Raw genomic sequence first — 20623 nt, forward strand, 5'->3', positions numbered from 1 at the left:
ATATGGAAGAGTGCCCACGTGGTTATTCCAAGGCCCTTTGATGGGAAAGCAAATCTAATTGCATCTGTGATTGCTTGCAGTCTCTAGGTTATGAAAAATATTTGCAACAGTGCCCCTTGACTTTGTAAATATGGGGTGCATATGTGTTTTGTCTGTGTGTGGCACGGGGGAATAATGATAATTTCATTATGCGGAACAAAATTTTCTCTAAGCAAACCATTTAGTGCCTAATATTCTACCTCCAAAGAACTCCAGTTCATCTAAGGTCTCAGACATGATTGTGGTCTGCGATATGTAGCCCTGCAGTGGCATGGAAGGCGAGAAAGGCCTCTCTACTCCCATTCCCTCCAAAATGCTTTCCCAGATGTTGCACCCAGACCTGGAGGAGTAAATACACAGTACAGGGTTTCCAAGGACATGAACTCTTGCAGCTTACTCAGTCCCAGTCAGAGGGAACAGGATAGCAACTTGCTACTGAATGCCCGATAGACTGTGTCTTTTATGAAGTGTGACTGAAGTTGCTCGTGCCTGCCCTGTCCTTTTCAGGACAGCCTTCGATCGGAAACACGGTCTTCGAGATCAGAGCATCCTCAAAACTGCAAGTAAGCTTCACAAAAGCCTTTGGTTTAATGTTTTATTCAGGTTTTCTTTTTTTCTGCTTTCTTTTTTCCACAGCTAAAAGGAAACAACAGGTAGAGCCTGAAAGCTACTGCTTTCAATCTTCATTTTTTGCAAATAAGTAGGTAGAAAACGAGGGAAAGTCTACAGAAACTTCTTGTTTTGTGGGAAAGGAAAAAGGATCAGATGACACCTGTGTAGGACGAGGGGTTATTTTCTGCATGTCAGTGTTTTCTCCGCTTAGGATATGAAATGTAGCGGTATCTTGGTCACATTAACTCTAATGATCTTTTCCCTTGTCATGTGTATTTTTGTCAGTTAATGTTTTTCTTTAGTATCGTATATATTTGTTCTGCTTTTTATGGTGATAAAAATTGGCATCTCTTCATTTGGGAAGTTTAATTCCATTCACAACTCATTTACCTCATGGAAGGTGAGTTTTATAATGCTCTCTTTCTGCAGACAGCCCAGCACACCAGGGTCCAGGCCTCTGCTTGAACCTGACTTCTAGCACAGTGCAAACAACAAATGATAGGTTGTGCAAACCTGGGTGAGACAAAGCTCATCCCTTGGAGCCTTTTTGTTGGTGTTTGTTTGTTTGTTTCTTTATTTCTTTGGGGCTTTGTTTGTTGTTTTGTTTTTAACAGGTAGTGGAAAATTCAACTTTTATACTGAGAAACATCAGTATTGCTTTTGATGAATATGCTGGAGCAATCCCTGGACTGCCCAGGAGGAGTGACGGTAGCAGAATCGTAGGCAGATGGAAAGGGAAGTGTCACTTGGTTGGCGTCTCCCTTGCAGTTATGGACCACAATGAAGGCAAGGTGTCTGGGGAGGCCAGACTAAAACCCAGGCCTGCAGCACCCCAGTTAAAGAGAGTTAATGTGCAGGTCTGCTGGCACCCTCCGTGCAGTTGGCTGCTGATGGAAATATGGATCTGTTGCGTCACCTTTCTTTCCCAAACACCTTTGTGAGTGAAGGCTGCTGTAAAAGGAAAAATCTCAGCCTTCCCCATGGCACTGGAAATTTGATAGTCCCATATATTTGCTGTGGCTGGAGGGAAGGAGAAAACTTTGTGCAATCTTCCACTACATATATATATACATGTATAAAAAATAAATGTTAAGTGTATATATATATATATGCATTTAACATATACTTAAATATTTATACAGCTACCACATCATGCAGGAAAAAATTATCAGGAAGGGTAATAAAATGCTGTTTGTCACCTACTGTTGATTTGCTCTGGCTTCTGGATTCAGGTGTACAGGAAGAGGCCTTTTACATTTCCAGAAATTGTATTTTTTCTGGTTTTACAGGATTTAAAGTTTATCATTTTACATCAGCAATGCCCTCGGCAATGTATGTAACTAATCCTTGTCCTACAGCATTAATTCATTTGTGTCTTACATAGTACTAGGTATGTCCCATTGTGAGGCAAAGTCTCTGTGCAGAAGCTCAAAAAGAGAAAATGTGGAAGAGAATTTTCTTGGATTCCCCCTCTTTGTTTCTCTTCTGAGCGTGTGGTGACAGAACAGTGCTGAGACTGATGTAATGGATTTGCCTTCTTAAAATTATGGAGAATTGAATTTTGTGAGTCTAGTCACAGAGGCTTTTTTTGCTGGGATTTGTATTAAAATAGCGGCAAACTGAGGCAGCTGTATACCTAGAGGGGCATGTGGGACAACAGCAGAAGAAGGAAAGAAATAAGGTTGCTGAACTAGTACTGGTCTTGCAGAGGGAGTGAGAAGAAGGGCCAGGATGGCAAACAGGACCCAAGCTCAGCAGTGCAGTGAAACGAAAAGATACTTGTGTGTTGTGATGTGGGAAAAGGACTCATGCCTGAATTATCAGAAGTGGAGCTTGTAAATAATTGGTTCAAGAGCTGCCAAAAGTGTCTCTTGTTTAGAGTGGAGTTTTATTTTTGAATTGAAAAAATAGCTTTGTTCCCAGTTTTCACATGAAGAAACCACGTCCCTGTGCTTTGCCTAAGTCAGGCTGAGAACAAGGAATAAAAAACCTGAATTTCAAGACGTGTCACAGGCAGCACAGTATGTTCCTGTTCTGCTCATAGAAATTGTTTTCCCAGACTTGCTCACCTGATACAAAACTTTAATCTCTTCTCAGAAAGATACTTTATTTGCATATTTTGACAATACTGAAACACAGAATTCAAATTCACTATGTTCACCAAAGAGATCTAGTGAATCAGTAACTTGGAAACAAAGGTCCCAAATGACCTATAGAAAGACATCTAAATAATTGAATTGAATTTTTGCATCAAATTATTGAAAATATTTCAAACTTTTAAAGGGATGAAACTGAGATCTAGCAGCTTCATTACAGAAATTAAGTAAGGTGTGCCTAATATGTGAGTCATAGCATTGCTGTTCACTTTCTCTACAGTTTTGGGAAGGTTGCTGATGCTCGCTGTGTTGGTTTTCCTACCTGCAGAATGGACGTTATTTGTTAGAGAGTGCTATTACAAAGACAGATTTTTATGAAGGATTAAATATAAAAAAAAAAAGCTTTATAAGGCACTTTGAAGTTGCAAAGTGCTTTATAAGTGCTCTGATGTTTTTTCATTAAAAAATTATACTAATAAAAATATCACAAAAAACATAAGAGTTGTCATTTTTCCCTTTCCCCTGTGTCTAAAAGCTAAGCTGCCTTCTTCCTCTGGGACTACCTAAGGATGCTCATTATCAGGTAGTGTTTTTGCTGTAAAAAGATTCTTTTATGCCTGAAATTGCTTATTTTTAGTAGAAATGCAAAATCTAATTAGCCATCATTTGTGGTTTTCAATTTATGATTTCCTCTTCCAGAGTCCTATCAGTATGGGTGCAGTAGGACTGCCCCATATGTTTCAGAATGATTCTGGTGTTTACATGGGAGCTGAAACTAGCTGACATAAATACTATACCTTATATATATTGCATAATATGGTGTAGCAGAAACCAAACCAGGAATCACCAGGAGTTGTCCTCAACCCTGCAAAACTGCAGATCGGTTGACTGTGTCTAGACAATTTAACATCATCAAACATAGGCAGAGGCATGCTTGCTGGAGTTCTTTATTTTCTTTTGACTTGTTATGGGCTAAATCCTTTAGACCTGACTCTGGTTTTATGTAGGCAATACTCCTGCAAGAGTAATGGCAGTAGAAACTGAGTGTATAAAGATGTGGCTGTAGACAGCAGGGCTGGGCAGGTGCCACCTATTAAACTGTGCAAGTTTGATTCCAACCCATTATATTTTGTGCATGGAGTGAGGAACGGCATCTCCCACCCTCCCAGTCTGGAGACACTACACAAACCTATAAACCTATAAAGTTTCGTTTCCAAGTGCTTTTCTTTGTCCTTCTCAAAAGTAGAATTTCAGCATGTGGCTCTTTCACAGGGTGATGAAAGCTTCAATACAGAAAAATCTGACTAGATGGCTAAGCCTGTACCCCTGAACAGTCCCTTAAGTTTATTTTCTAGTTGACTCTTGTTTGGAATAAAAATGTTACCAGTGTTTCAAAATGCTGAGTACCATTGCGGGAAGGGGCTACAGAGAAGTGATGTAATAACTTGGAGTCACAATGACAATTCCATGTGCAGAAAAACTGGGTAGATGGGAATGTCTGAAGAGGACACAAATAAGAAGGGACATGGCACTGACCTGTTATACCAGAGAGAGAGGTGAGTTTATGCCAGAGAAAGAAATGATATAGAACTCGATCACTGACATGTTTTCTGTCCTGGTAGTAGACGGTGTTAACTCATCATTACTTAATGACATGGTTGCCAGGAGCCTGCTAAACTGATGAATAAATGAAGCTTAAATAATACACAAATGAAAGGAACTGCAAGTGCACAGGGAGTACATAGGGCATCTGCAGTTGCAGTAACTAAAGTTCCTTGCCTAGGGAACATAAGCCTGGCTGTGTTTCCTGGAGCCCCAGAGCAGTTTCCCCACTGGCAGAATAACCTCTAACTATTTACATGGTGGTTTTGTGGTGCCTGTCTTTCAAGCATCTGGCATCAAATACCATGATACCAGCTAGTTGATGGGCAGAGGATAACTGCCGAGGAACGTACTGCATGGGAAATTCTGCCCACGGTAGAACAGACCCTGGTCCCTTCATCTGTTGTATGGCATGGTCTCCTGCTGGTACCTACATAGGGCTTTTTTTTAAGGAATATGTGAATGTCATCGGGTTGTAACGTAGAAGTTTAAGAGAGATTTATTTCTTTGGGTGAATGATCTCCTGGATGTTAGAGTACATGAATAAGAATATGGGAAGACAGAAGACAGATGTTGGGTTGTGGGGAGGGTGGAAGATTTTGGAAGGATCGGCTGAACAGTAGTCATTATTCAGTATTATGAATTCATTATTTGCTTGAGTTTAGGGAGATTTAGTGAGTAACCACTTAATGTTCTTAAGTGAGAGGAGTCATGGTAAGGTAGGAAAAATAACATAGCAAAAGTAATTAAACTAATTTAGATTGTGGCATCTGGACTACAAAAGGCAAGGGTTTGGAGGGCTTTTAGAAATAGATGTTTTGTTAATAGAAGATTAAAAAAATGACTAGTTCCATTTGGGGCATTGAGTCATACCTTTAAAACTTCATAATTAACTTCCCCAAACAATAGAAAATACTCATTTTCTACAGGGAACTGTCTAGAAGAACTTTTTCATGCTCCAGGGTCCCACTTGATCCATGTCAATGCCTGTCATGGTATACTGTTCTGTATCGATGTATTGGAAGACTAAGCTGCAGAATAGCATGAGAATACAATTTCTCTGTGGTTTGGGATCTTTTTATCAGGTTTCGGGGCAAAACAATAGAGCTCTCAAAGACAGGTGCGAAAGTAGAGGGTCAGCTCCCATGAAAACGTTCACAGCTTCAGGCATTTATTTTTAAACTGGTAGCTTCTTTAACTCTAAAACTGTACAGATTCAGAAGATTGAACTAACAGGGTTTTATCTTTTTCCGATGTTCTCTTTCTCCTTGTGTTAATTGCCACAGGTTCTTAGTCTCTTTCTGCAGCTCTTTCTACTACCATTTTCCAAAAACTGTCCACTGTTTTGTCTTCTCCTTCATTCCTATGTTTCCACTACCCTGGGCAAGACTCGCACTGCCTGCTTTTGCTCCTTAGAGCTGAATGAGAATTTGAGTGTCTGGGTGCGTGACAGTAACTCTGCACCCTTGCTCCAGTGGCTGCCGAGCCATCGAAGGAGCCGAAATACGCCCACATGTTGAACCTGAGAGTTTCTTAGACACTTAAGCTCAAGTGCTCACACAGAGGCAGAAGTGTCTGAGGGAAAATGGTTGAGTATTTGACTTCAACTCTACTGCAATGCAGCCGTGAAGAGAATATAGGTATAGAGAGAGAGAGAGATATAAGCACTGGGGCTAGTTTCTTCCAATTAACAAACTAGTTTTGTCCACCTCCTCACTCACCGCTTTCTGAGTTCCCCTGCTGAGGTCTAGCTTCTTTCTGTTGATTGTACTGAGAATTTCAGCTATGAGTGCTCAAGCTCATCAGCCAAAGCTGGTGTGTGATACCTGACACCAGCTTCCCATCCTGTAGCAATTCTGCTCCTGCTGGTCCTTTCTCCATCCTTTGAGTTCCTGGATCTTCTGGTTTTTACAAACTCAGTGGTCAGTCTTCATGTCTGGCACATAACCAAACAAAAGGTTGAGAGTTAGTATAGTATTGCCTATGTAGAACATTTTTTTTCTAGCACCTGTCCATCCACAGATAATGTAGGTGTTTAACAGAACAGTAATATTATTCTTCTTCCCCTAAAAATTAGGTTTGCATAAAATGTTGTTGATTAATCTTAATGAAAAATCATATCTTTCACAGTTTTCTTTACAGTGGCTTTTATAAGGTACATATGAGTGAATGTTTCCTTCTTATCCTATATGCATATATTTAATTGAAAATAATGAAAGGTCTTCTTAGGTTGAGCTTGTAAGAGTGATTTTCCTTCAGTGGTGTAAATAGTTTGCGAGGAATGTGGTTAGTCCTGTCTCTTTCATATAGCTGAGGCTGGGTAAGCAGGACTCATTGAGGAGGAAGGCTGGAAGCAACACCTGGGAACTCCATCTGACTGACCTGTACTCACGTCCTTCCATCAGCTGACTTTCGTTTCTTACCCGAAGTAATACTGTTTTAATAGACAAACTACTTCTGGTATTTGTCTTTCACCAACCATCCCTTCCTGCATTGGGTTCTCCATTTGTCTTCTACCAAGGGAAAGAAGATCTGGGATTTTTTGTAGCAAAGAGGCAGTTGCAGGGGAAGGATCTCATGAATATCTTTAATATCTTTAATATCTTTATCAATGATCTTGATGAGGGGATCGAGTGCACCCTTAGTAAGTTTGCAGACGACAGCAAGTTAGGCAGGAGTGTTGATCTGCTTGGGGGTAGGAAGACTTTACAGAGGGATCTGGACAGGCTGGATCGATGGGCTGAGGCCAATTGTATGAGGTTCAACAAGGCCAAGTGCCGGGTCCTGCACTTGGGTCACAACAACCCCATGCAGCGCTACAGGCTTGGGGAAGAGTGGCTGGAAAGCTGCCTGGCGGAAAAGGACCTGGGGGTGCTGGTCGACAGCCGGCTCAATATGAGCCGGTAGTGTGTCCAGGTGGCCAAGAAGGCTAATAGCATCCTGGCTTGTATCAGAAGTAGTGTGGCCAGCAAGACTAGAGAAGTGATTGTCCCCCTGTACTTGGCACTGCTGAGGCCACACTTTGAATACTGTGTTCAGTTTTGGGCCTCTCACTACAAGGAAGACACTGAGGTGCTGGAGTGTGTCCAAAGGAGGGCAACGAAGCTGGTAAAGGGTGTAGAGCACAAGTCTTGTGAGGAGCAGCTGAGGGAACTGGGGTTGTTTAGTCTGGAGAAAAGGAAGCTGAGGGGAGACCTTATCGCTCTCCACAACTACCTGAAAGGAGGTTGTAGCGAGGTGGGTGTCAATCTCTTTTCCCTAGTAACAAGTGATAGGACAAGAGGAAATGGCCTCAAGTTGCACCAGGGAGGTTTAGATTGGATATTAGGAAGAATTTCTTCATGGAAAGGGTTGTCAAGCATTGGAACAGGCTGCCCAGGGAAGTGGTTGAGTCACCATCCCTGGAGGTATTTAAAAGACATGTAGATGTGGTGCTTAGGGACATGGTTTAGTGGTGGACTTGGCAGTGCTAGGTTAACAGTTGGACTTGATCTTAATGGTCTTTTCCAACCTAAATGATTCTGTGATTCTCTGTGGTAGGAGAGACTTAGAATTTCAGATGCTTTTAAATAAGAATCCAAAGCTTAAGAAGTATCCTCACGCTTTGCTCTGGAAGTCTCTGTGATCAAAGAAACCAACCAGGGCAATATCTGGAGTCTAAACAAAGAGAGTTTAAAAGTACATTGAGGATGGACGGGGCAATGCTCCACTTGGAAAATGTTGATGCGGTGTGATGAGACCGTTAGGATAGACCTGCCAAGTTGGATGGAGGTACTGCTATATTTGTACAGTGCTCCGCACCAACTGTTTGTGGCAAGGATATGTATGTAAGAAAGTTTGGTGGCGAATCTGAGCACATTTTGTAGCACTGTGTCATTGGCAAGAGCATGCAACCCACCATCTGCCATGTAGCTCGTGCCCGTCCAGCTCACAGCAGCTGCCGGATTCCAGGCGTGCAATGCTGCGGCCACCCAGGGGCAATGAACACTATTTGGTGCTTTGTGCTTGGCTGAGGACTATAACATTATCTAGGCTAAGTTGCTGCTGGTGCAGCTATGGGCTGTGGTCACCTCAGAGCCTGGATTGCTGGGTTTTCCTCGCAACAACTGTTTCCCACCCCCGTCTGACATCAAAACTGCAGCACAGCCCAGATGGTGCACAGAAGGTACCAACCCAAGGAGCTCAAATGTTGCTGACAACCCTGCTGACATGCCTGTACAGCATCCGATTTCCTTACAGAGGCACCCATGGCCATTTCAGCTGGACTTTTCAGGGCTGTTTGAACTTTGTGATGATATTCTTACTTGGGAGTTTTCTTTTGAAACTGAGGGCTCTCAGCAAAGCTTTTATTGACTTTTGAAGAGATGCATGGAGGGAGGTGCTGCCTATGACAAAGCAAGTGTTGCGTCACTGGTTCATGTAATTGGAATAGTTTCTTGCAAGCTGCTCGTGATTCAGAAGAGATAATAAATAACTGAGGAATTACTGTGCCTGATGAAGGAAACAGTTGTTGCAGATGCTCTTTTGTTGTCCTGGTTGTGATTAACTGGTTTCAGAAGGGGAGGTAAAAAATCATTTTTGACACACCAAAGGAAGATACATACAGACCTCACACAGTTTCCCTTCCTCAGTTTTGGTGCATGCTCGACTGTGGGATCAAGGTAATTGCCAAGAGCATTTAACATGTAGACTTTGAGGGCTGGTGATAAAAATCACAAATAAGTATAGCCTACAAACATGGCAAAAATGGGATTTTATAACAGTTTGCTTTATGAAAGCACAAAATCCAGTTTTGCTGTATTAATCTTCTCCTCTGGCATGATACGACACAGAATGTGGGGTATGCATCATGCTTACCTTTAAATAAAAAGCAGAGAGTGAGATTTTCCAAAAATCTACACTTAGCTCGAGTCTGATCTCATTGAAGTAAACGGGTATTTATCAACAGTGTTGTGCAAGTCCCATGGCTGAGTACATTTAGAAATTGTACACTGCTCCTGGTAACATCTTCCACACAAAATTAATTTTACAGAAAGCAAGTACAATAAATAAAGGGGATGTTTGGCAGATTGTATTTTTATGTTTAATTGGGAAATCGTAGTTCAGTTTTACCACCTTGCTAAGAAGTGTCCTGCACTGTTATTTACACAAATAATGAGAAGCCTTCATAAAAATAATTGGAAGTCTCTGGCAGCCTGTAATAGATTGCTGAAATATTGGGTAATCTGGTCGTTTTGGGAGAAAGTGTAGCCTGACAAGATGAGGGTAGCAAGCTTGTACGATAGTCATGAGAATAATTACACAGCCCTTTGTCCTGATGTTAATCCCCACATCACCCCTGCAAGGTAGGATCTATATTGTTGCCTTAATCCTGTTGATTTTCTTAGTCATGTGAATGCCACAGGAATGATAAATCTCAAGACCCTTTCCTTATATTCAGCAGATTTGGTACCTCCTAATTGTGTAATTTGGCCTAAAGCAACCCCTAGGCAGTGGGTGTTCATGGGAAGTGTGCAGAGGGGGTTGCGGGGATTAAGAGCAACAAGGGGAAAGTCATCACCTGTTTTTCCCCCCTTCCCCTCTTTCTTTTGTCTCTCCCAGGAGAAAAACCCTACAAATGTACCTGGGAAGGCTGCACCTGGAAGTTTGCTCGCTCCGACGAACTGACGAGGCATTACCGCAAGCACACGGGAGTGAAGCCATTCAAGTGTGCAGACTGTGACCGCAGCTTTTCCCGCTCAGATCACTTGGCGCTCCACCGCCGCAGGCACATGCTGGTTTGAGAAACGCTACCTGTTCCAGCCGAGTTTAAGAGCTGGGTCTCTTAACTACCCGGAGTGAATTCAGCAGGGCTGAATCCCCCTCTACAGTGTTAACAGGCAGGGCTTTCCCTGATGTCCGTAACAAAAAATAATAACAAATTAAAAAAAAAAAAAAGCAGGAAAAGAAGTGCCACTCTTCTCCTCGCCATCTGAAGTTAACCCCGTCTGCCCCTCAGCATGGCTACCCCCTGAAAGTGTCATCACAATCACCTGGGAAATAGCAGCCGAAATGCTACAGGAATGGGCATTATTTTACATGCTGCATCCTTTGACAAAAAGTGTTTATAGCTTGTATGTTTTCTCAGCTGTCGGACATTTTGTTCCTGAAAAATCACTGCTGATTGGAGGATTAGATATCACAGACCGATGATGATGATTATGATGATGATGATGTTGAGAGCAAGACCGCTAGACCTTTATTATCCCATCTTTCCCCCTTGATTTGAATACCATCTGGCCGGTGTCAGCATTACGCCTGAGCTGTGCTACAGACAAGCTGTGTATGAGAAGGCAAGAAGATTCTGCTGGAGAGGTCCCGCTGTCGGAGCTGAAGGGTCGCTTGAGCAGACTTTTGCAATAACAATGGTGGCATTTTAATATTGTACCACAATTTGTCATTATGCCCTAGAGGACACCAGCCATTTAACCTTTTTCTTTTATCTTTTTTTTTTTTTTCCTTTCTTTTGTTGTTGTTGTTGAGTCTGTAAAATAAACAAGGGGCAGCAGCATCTCTGCTGAAAGTACAATATTAAGTATCTGTATTTTACCATGGACTTATTTAGAACCGTTTTCTGATTTGTATAGAAAGAGCGCATCTAAAAACTAGTACCCCATTCTCAATGTGCAGTTTTCTTTCATGCAGTTATCCTCTTCCCCACAACCATTATTTGAACACAAGGAAATAGTCCTATCTTATACTTGCTGGTACCAAGGTTAGTGGTGTAGCCATTCATGAAATGGTATTGAATGTACCAACAAAACAAAACAGAGAAGAAACAGCTGCATCTCTTGCAGAGAAAAAGCAATAATGAATAAAATGGCTCTCGGGACAATAATTTACTCCACACCAACAGAAGGGGGGGGGGGGGAGGGTAATGTGGAAATGGCACGTAAGATCATTTAAGTTAATCTTTCTGATGGTTTCACTGACCTGCTAGGTACCACAAGTAAGTATTTTAATTTCCTTCAACATAATACTTGTGTCTGGAAAGCAAGAAAGATAAAGGAAAGAGCTGATTGTTGAGGAGTCAGTGGATGAACCGTAAGTAGGAAGGAGAGATGTTTCTGCAGTGGTGCTCTGCAAGACATTAGGTTTCTCCCTGGGAGTTAGGGAATAACAAGATTTTGCCAGCTGTCTAGTATGATATACATGGCCCTTTATATGGGTACCAGTGGCTGCCTCTGCTGGGATTTTCAATCCAAGCCTTTTCAGATTAAATAAAAGGAAATTCTTGATCATTCCCATACAACCCTATAATTGTGAACCAATTTGTATTAATTGAATTATGTAGGAGAGAGAGAAACTCTTAGTCATCAGTTGTTCATGCAAACGGGATAGTGTTTTTCTATTTCTTTCCTCATAAGGATCTGCCTATTCAGCTAAATTTGACAAAGAGGAGGCTTGGCAAGATTTTTTTAAGTGTTGAGATTTTTATAGCTTAGAGATGAAAGATGTATCCATAAAGGTCTTTTGCAATGCGTTTAATTATGAATATTTGGTTCCAGGAATTGCAGAGATTAAACTTGAGATGCCACTTGTTCATTTTTAAATGTTAGACCAGTCTTGAATTAATTTCTGATTCCTGAAGTAACCATAGTAATGTTGGGGGGATTCTGAAATTGAGGTAATCTTTAAGAACAGAGTACCCATACAGATACTGAAAGCAATTACAGTTAATGGAGGATTAATATGACTGGGATAATATATTATAACAACATTCACAGGCCCCAGAGTTTGATAGTCTTTAAATACGTTCTTAATATTCCCCAGTACCGGATAGTTTATCAGCTCTCTGAAAGAAGAACTTCAATACTGTTACAGCTCAGGCTCCCCTCTGCCGAGTGGTCAGCAGAGAAACCCAAGACAAATTACTCACAGACATTGTGGGAAAAATGCTTCATATCAGTTCCCATTGACCGCATTGGTAATGAACTTCTACCAAATTCGGCAACATTTTAGTATTCGGCTCCAAATCAGGAATGAAGCAGAGGCGCTAAGTGTCCGTGCAAAGCCTGAAAAGGCTGTGACGGATCAGGGCTTCTGGATAGGCCATGAGGCATGGTGGGGCAGCAGAACTGGGTCTTTACCAGCAGTGTTACTGCCGTTGGTTTAAAAAACTGGTTGTCAGTGTTGTGCGTGAGATGGTTCATGGATTACGTCTGAGGTCTGTCTTTTATGTACTTCAATATTGTCCCCTTAAATGGATCTGTCATTCTCAGCGTTTAGGGAAAGAAGTCAGGTCAGGTAGAAGTCAATTGACAAAATTATTTTCCTGCCCAAGAACTTTTTACCAACTAATTACCTGAATAGCAGTAATTCAGTTGAAGAACTGATGGCATACAGAATTCCTTTCAGAATCTCTAACTTCTTTTCTCCCATAGAAAATGAAGTTTATTTGACCAGAAACTCTTAAGGCCATTTTGTTAGCATACAAGAGGAACGGTGAGAGAGATCATCTCTAATGTTATTCACAAAGGCAGGGTAAAACTGGGAGAGACGAGTGTCCTCTTTAGGCTTCCCCTCTAGTTAATGAAGAGAGAAAAACTCCTCTGAGAAAACTTGAGAGGCCTTAAATTTCAGCATTCAGCTCGGAACTGCCTGAGGAGGAGCATATGTATCACAGACTTTGGGGAAGCTCATCTCTTGAGGCCGAGGTTGGTCTGTGTGAATCCCTTGTCTTTCAGCTTTTCCTACTTTATGCCTAGGAAACACTGCAACAGAAGGAGGGTCTGGTTTTATTCAAGGAACCCCAAAGTGATACAGGGTTAAAGCAGCACTCGCACCAAGGGACACAGGCACAGAGCGTGTCAGAGGTAACAGAATGAAGCCAAAAGGTAAAGGAGTATACGCTACGTTTTCTTATTTCACAGGCAGGAAGTGTATCCTCAACCTTTCCAGCACACGTGGAAGGGCTCTTCGTGCTACTGTTACCCCCAGACAACTTACACAACCAGCAGTAGTCTGCCACTGGTTCTTGGCAAGTTTCTTGTTCGTATCAGCACCCACAGGCTTTGACCCCAAATACTCGGTGAGGTTGTTTTCTGGTTTGTTTTCCCCTTCAGAAGTATTTTAAGAGAAGTTACTCTGCGCGAGGGGGGTGTTTGGATATGGAGTTGATGTCCCCCAGATTCCCAGGGTGTCCTTCCCTCAGTGGCTGCCGTTCACACCCACCAAACTTCTGTGCTTGTGCAAGGACTAAGGGCGATTGCTCCATGGTAGTTTCCTCAAAAATCCTGGTATCCCACCACAGGTCCATGACATTTCACAACCGTGGTAAAGGCTTACGTCATATGTAGTGTGCAGAAGTACCAGATCTCACCTTGACACAACACAGTAGATCCATCTAAATTGAGCAGTTGGGAGAGACAATACGCAGTGTCCCATTATTTCAGAAAGACAGAGATTTATGCTGTTAAGTGTGAGTAAAGGATAGGTAATCTCCACCATGCCCATTAAAGCTTGCAAGGGAAACTATGCCACAAAGTGTCAGATTTCATATATTTTCAAAAGGATTCAATGGATTTGTCAGGAAATCTCAGTAGCCAGCATTATAGGAAAACATAACAAGCAAGCAGCTTTGATACAGAACTTTTTAAATTTTAAATTGTCGTTATTTTTTCAGCACCTGTTTTATTCAGCACTGTAAAATTGGCTCATTGCAACAGCAGTTTATACTTGGGGATGAAGATGCAGTATTCCTTATTCTCTATCATGCTTACACAATTAATTAAATAGATTTAGACTCACTTGTATATATGATTATTTGCTGGAGTAATGTATAACAAAATTAACAGTGTTGAAAATTACATCAGTGATGTTGATGTTTGGGGTAAACTCACAGTGCAGAGCATGGACAAGTAGCTGGACAACCTTTCTCCCCTTTAATAATGGGAATAACAGTGATCATAAGTCTCGTTTTCCATTAGCCACATTGAAAATGTATTCTAGTTGCCATTTATAAATTTATCTTCTGATAATAAATGCTGTTTAATGGAAAAAATCTCTTTCTCCTTTATTGAAGGTGGGTACCTCAAAATCAGAGTAAGTTTTGCTATTAATATCTCGCTTATTTTTTAGTTTTAACTTTGGTTTGGAAAGGTCAGTGTGTGAAACTGCATCTTCCACAGCAAACAAGTCTTAAGATCTTTCAGTAAATCCGCCCTACTCCCGCAGGCTCATCTCTACACTCATGCCTATAAACCCCAGCACTTCCACGTGCCTCCATCCATGTGCAAAAAAAAAGAAAAAAAATCACAAAAGGAAGAATTGGAAATAAATACTGTAAAGGAAAATACTACCTTCTTAAGAAACCAGCTCATGTTATTGTATTATGCCTTTGCCTGTGATTTATAACTGGAGAAGTGCACAAAGAAATTCAAAGATTGTTATATTTCACAGTTCCACTAGCGTAACAGTTGCTCTGTAATGTATGCTTATGAAGTCAAGCCCATTGGTAGCTTGAAAAGGCTTAAATTCTGATCAATTTCTGCAGTAAAGCAGGTTTTAGTACAAAAATGTAACTATAAGGATACTGCATCTTTAGAAATCAAAATACCTTGGAAGTATTTTACTATACTTGTAACAGTTTAAATATTCTGTAATATATGTGATAGTGGAAAAATATTTTCAAACTCACAATTTTACATGGGATGTAAATAGGTTAAATGAACACAATTTTTAAAAAACATTAGTTTTCGTCAGGAAAACTGGTAAGATAATGCCTTGCAAAGCTTAAACACAAAAAATAAGTAAATTGTTCTGGTTTGTCAGAGCATGTTTTCTCTGCAAAATGGAGTGGCCACTTCTTTGCTGTTTTGCAGATGGCGTGCGATATAGCGAAGTCATACTGCGTCCTTCAATGTCGAGTAAGTCAACACTCAGAATGTCTTTGACTGAATAAAGGAAAAAAACCACTTAAAATGAAAACCATATGAAAGGTTTTGGGTTTTTTGTGTTGGTTTTTTTCCTTCTGGCATTTTACAGTGAACTGCAGATACAGTAACAGCAAACTCTCATTTGATTTTATTACTTCTTGTATTTCCCTGACTACAATGCATCTTGAATAAAGGTTGCGGAGCTGAAAGAGGCAGCTGCTCTTTGCTGATTCCAGGGGAGTTTAGTCTTCTAGGTGCAGTAGCATGTCAACTAAATCAATTGTAGCAAGACGGTTGTGACATTTAAAATGCACATACACTTCAGCAAGATAGCCTAAAATCTATTTTAAAAGATGAAACAGAAACTGAAAGTGCCTGTAATTAGAACTGATGGGATGTTCCTATACTTTTACACAGCAATAACTTACACAATTCTGTAACAATAAGGTGAAAATGAAATTTTACTTGGAGAACAATAATGCAGCACAGAAACAAACACAAAGTGCCATTTGTATTTTCACATGTTGAGATATTGTGTTAGACGTTTAAGTTATTTTCTCAGGTAACATCTGTCATATATTTGTAAGAAGAAAGTTGATCTTAGTTTACAAATGACTCATATCCATATCGATTCTCAGTAGGTGTGAATGGAGGTCATTGTCAAGCAGTGTTTTAGGGGATTTCTTCCTAATTTATGTCTGATGTGCCCATGTATCCAGGGTATTCTCTAGTGAAATAATCCAAAAACCAGCAATAAGCCCAATGGAGCTTTTTTAGGGTATATGGTAGAATGGGGATTGTCATGAAAAATCCTCTGCATCAAACTCTGGAAACACAGAGTTCACCTTATGTCTCCATTCAATTTGTCATGTAATGCTCATAGTATTTCATATCATCTTAGAACTGGTTGACTTCAGGAGTGGACAAAATATGTCACTTTTCTTTCTTTTGGGGACAAGTGAGTGAAAAATTGGGGACTGTCAGTCTGGAGACTATTTGAATAGCAAACAAGAAGTTGATACTCCTAAAATGGAGTAAGGAGATTTTTATATTGAGTGGCCTGAATATTTGCATCAATAGACTAATTGATCTTACAAGAAAATGGCCAGCTGTGACTTTCCCACTCTTTTTTTCTCAATTACTGGTTTTTTTAATTTGGTAGGTTTCTGTAAAAAAAAACAACAACAACTAACTACTGCTAATGGATTCTTAAAATAGCAGGGTAATGCCATCCCTCATGCTTCTTCTATTTCTAAAAATGAATTTATTGGAGATCAAAATGTAACTGGTTGTCGTAATACCTTTGCCAAGGAAGATTGCTTTCCATCCTCTAAATTTGTACCTCTCATTTATTCAGGCAGAATTTTGTATTTGAAAAATTCCGCATTTTGCCTAGACTTTTGCTGCCATTGGTGGGTTGCTGCTGGAGTGGGAGGATGGGTGTTTGGGTTTTATTCACTGAGGGAGGGTTGGGGGTGCACAAAGATGCTCATAAACAGAAGAAAGTGCAGGTGCAAAAAAAAAAAAAAAAAGTGCATGGACTCGCATGTAAAACTAGACATTTATGCACATTGGTTAATCGTGTGAGAAGACCGCTAGTTTAGTAACAACTTATTTTAAAATGTTAGCCACCGGTGGATATAATCCCATCAGAACACACATATACTTACTCTGTCATCCTGAGAGTAATCTCCAGATATTAAGCACATAAAAGAACACAGTTCATGCTGGGGATCTTAGGAGGGCATCAGGGAATGTGTCATCAGAAGGACAAAGGAAATATGAGTTTCCTACCTCGCACCTGAGGGTTTGGTTCTTTGTTCTGGAGCAGCAACGCTACAAGGAGGCACCCTTAGAAACTTGCAGTGTTGGGAGGTTTGGCTGACTCCAGCCCTATGTGTGTTAGTTCTTGCGTGGGAAAGGGCACCTTGTCTTCACGATCCCAAAATGAGTGAGGCTTTTTCTCCTTCATTCTGGAAAACAAACACAGAGTTGGGTTTTTCTCAATTTTATTGATTCGCCCGCATACTTCTATAGCAGCTTGTGCTTACTGACTTTAAATTGTGAAATAAACTGAGTTGCCCTTGTAGTAGTTTTCAGATTATTCAGTACACAGGTGTTCAGTCCTCCAGACAAGCAAAACTGAGCATGTGAATTTTAGCTATTATGAAAAGAATAGAAAAAATTATTTGACATCCTATTGTCCATATGTGTGACCTGCAACATCTTCCTCAGTTCAGTATCAAAAGTTTCAGTGAGCCAAGATGCTGTTAGTTAAAAAGAAGAGGTGAATGGTGGTTCACACATTAACTTGCTAAACCTTGCTCCATGCTGTGACATCTGCATTTAAAAAACAATAGTTCAGTGTCTGGTAGGGGACCACAGGTGATGGCTTTGATGGATCACCTTAAGCATGAACCATGAAATACAGCAGTAGGTTCAGATATTGCTTTTGTGCCTGTCCCTGCCTTTCTAGATGGAAAGAGCAAAGACAGTTTGAGCCATAGTGTTCAGGGCTGAACTAATCTTTTTCACAATTCAGAGCTCATGTTGTCATTTCTGGTTTCAAACTATTTTTCACTGCTACATTTGCATCTTATTTTTCATTTTAAAAAAACCCATGGTTTATTTCTTTATCACCCTATACATTGCTTCCTTGGTAATATAAGAAGTTCTCCGCTGAACACCTACACAGTATGCTCTCTTGACCTGCTCTCTCTCCCTAAAAAGTTGTATCTCCCATTTGCACTTGCAATAGAATATACACAGAGATAGTAGTGAATTACTTAAGTTTCATGCACCGTCAGCCTTAAGACCTTCAACCCACACACAGACACACGCATTCATGCGCTTCAAGTGAAAGAGAGATTTGGACACTGCTATCAACATGTGGGGTCAAAAATACCATTAAATTGGAAAGTTCTTTCAGCTGTGTTTAGGAAGAAACAACAATAATGAAAAATACCATTCTTGGCCAAGTCACTTATGGAAGAAGCAAATTCCCCTATGGCATTAGTTGAATGAAATCTTAAGGACGGGGTTGCATTTGGCCCCAAATTGTTCCTTCTAATAAGGTCGTTATTATTGTATGTACCAATGAGTGTTTATTTGATCCTCCTGTGTAAAAATACAAAAACATCCCTCTAGTTTACAAAGTGATTTATTTGGGACTGAAGCTTCACAGCAATGGAATTAGTATGTATGGCACCTCAATCTTTTTCCTAGATAAGATGCAAAAGGGAGGGTCGTTATCGGTAACCCCATAGAGATAATAATGTGAATAGAGGTCCTACAGTTAAAAGGAATAAAACCACCAGTGCTAGCAAGCAAACATAGTAGTTTCTTAAGTCTTTCTTTTGCCTTCTTTTCAAAAGCTTTTAAATGCAAACATTACTTTTCTTCAAAAATAAAAGTAAACACCTGAAGATCTAATTTCCCAATAGTTTCCTCTGCATTTATATAGTATGTAGTGTTTAGGCAACACCTATGTTATAAGTTTATTAATATTATGTAAGTGTTGTTCTTGTATTTATGTATAGTGTATGTATTGTAAATATACTCAGAGCTTTTTTTCCTCTTACTGTAAAATGGTGATTTTTGCCCTATGATAATGTAAAGGGAGTCCCCTAATGAAATTCTGTCAGAGGATGATTATTCCACTCTATTCTCAAAGATTTAAATGAACAAGTGTTATCGTTTTCAATGGTGTCTCGGACATATTTTGTTGGTGCATTGCTTTTCTGTATTCAACTTTCCTATGAATTGAGCTGTGAATTGAAATAGAGTTTAAACCTTTAAATGTATGCATTTGTATAATTATCTGAATGGAGGCATGAAGGTTAAATAAAGCATTTTGTATGGAGCAAAACCCCTAATTATTACTGTGGATGACTCAGACCTTCTGGAATACCCAGTTATTAACTTTTTTAAATTAAACCTTTGTTAAAAAATCTTTTCTATAAACATATAGTGATTTTTTTAATGGAATGTTTGCTTACAAAATGGATTTTACTTGCTTTTCTGATTTTTCAAAAGCCATCATATAGAGTAGACATTCTTTCTCCTTTCACAGTGTTTGTGCATCCGTGGCAAAGCTGGAACAAATAAAATAGCACTCAGCAGTATAAACAAAAATGTCCTGGGATGATATAAAAATATTTTGCATTACTATATAATCTGAGTTCCTTAAGTACTTTAAAATGGAGTTGTGTGTCTGTCTCTCTCTGCTGCTTTCCCTCTCCTTCCCCCGTGTGTAGGGAAGCTGGCACAGTTAGTGATGGTACCTGTGCAGCCAGGAGAGGATTCATTCACTGTGTGCCCGTGAAGTAAAGGAACAGCTACTGAAGGAGGACAATGGCGGACTGGAAACATTGGCTTCCTACTTAGTTGAAGAGGGTTGGCTTCATACTTAGTTGAAGAGGGTTGGTATTTGTCATTGTTCCTAAGGTCATTTTGAGGCCTGTGGGCTTCTCCCTCATGTCTGACCGTTCCACAGAGAAGCTTCCTTCATGTTTGAGCCAGTCTAGGACAACTGGGGATATCGAGTCAGAGGCTTGGAGTTGCACTTTGCCCTTACTAGTGAAATTTCTCCCTAAGTGTGAATTTTCCCTTTCCCTTGCATTACCATCCATTTGCTTTTAACCATTTCTCTAATAAAACCCATAGTTTTACATGGTTACAGGCAGAGAAACAAGTAAACAAAGAAAGTGATTTGATTTGGAGACCTCCGAGCCTTATCAAGAGATGTGTCTAAACCAAAGCTATGCTAGAACAGATCTTGAATCTCTCAAACCACTGATGAATTTAAAAATCAGATAGTCCTACTGGCCCTTCCAAAGCATTTTTGCTTTCCACACAATAAGTTGTTTGTTCTTCCTCAGTGTCCTGCGTGTGTTTAATATCATTTTTTCTCCCAACAGTGCCATAAGTATAAAACGCATCACTGCCTGTTTAGTCTGACTTCTCCAGCGAACGCCCACACCGTCCACTGCCCTGACCCATGGTCTGTTCCTGAAAAGTTATTTCTTCCACTTGCACAAACAACAGCTCAGTTGTCATCTAATCCATCCACCCCCCTTTTTTTTTTCCTTTGTTATTGAACGGTCCATTTAGAGTGAAAAGTTGGCGCGTGGTGTTTCGTACACCGTACGGGAGATGTCCGGCTCTCTGCGAGCGTGACGAGGAGCAGCTGCTGGTAACCACCTTCAACTTTGCACGTTGAGTTGCGGGATCAGATAAGCACGGTCCCTTCTCTACGTGCAGAAAGCAATCACATTGGCATCATCCTTGAAGCTGGGCAGGCTGCCCGCCTCCCGGACAGAGCTCTGGCAGTGCAGACTTTCACCCGTGGGTTTACGA

At 40.5% G+C, this 20623-nt stretch overlaps 1 protein-coding gene across 4 annotated transcripts in view; it reads left to right on the forward strand.

Annotated features, from left to right (window-relative positions):
- KLF12 (KLF transcription factor 12) overlaps nucleotides 1–19378 on the forward strand; it is a 250959-nt gene extending 231581 nt beyond the window's left edge. For all 4 annotated transcript variants that reach the window (XM_049815883.1, XM_049815886.1, XM_049815885.1 and 1 more), the window contains one exon: nucleotides 9951–19378. In XM_049815883.1, coding sequence (XP_049671840.1) covers nucleotides 9951–10132 — 182 coding nt within the window. In that variant the 3' untranslated portion in view covers nucleotides 10133–19378. The remainder of the gene's footprint in view (nucleotides 1–9950) is intronic.
- Nucleotides 19379–20623: the final 1245 nt, after the last annotated feature.

The sequence above is a fragment of the Accipiter gentilis genome, chromosome 13, assembly GCF_929443795.1.
Source record: "Accipiter gentilis chromosome 13, bAccGen1.1, whole genome shotgun sequence".
NCBI classification, from domain to species: Eukaryota; Metazoa; Chordata; class Aves; order Accipitriformes; family Accipitridae; genus Astur; species Astur gentilis.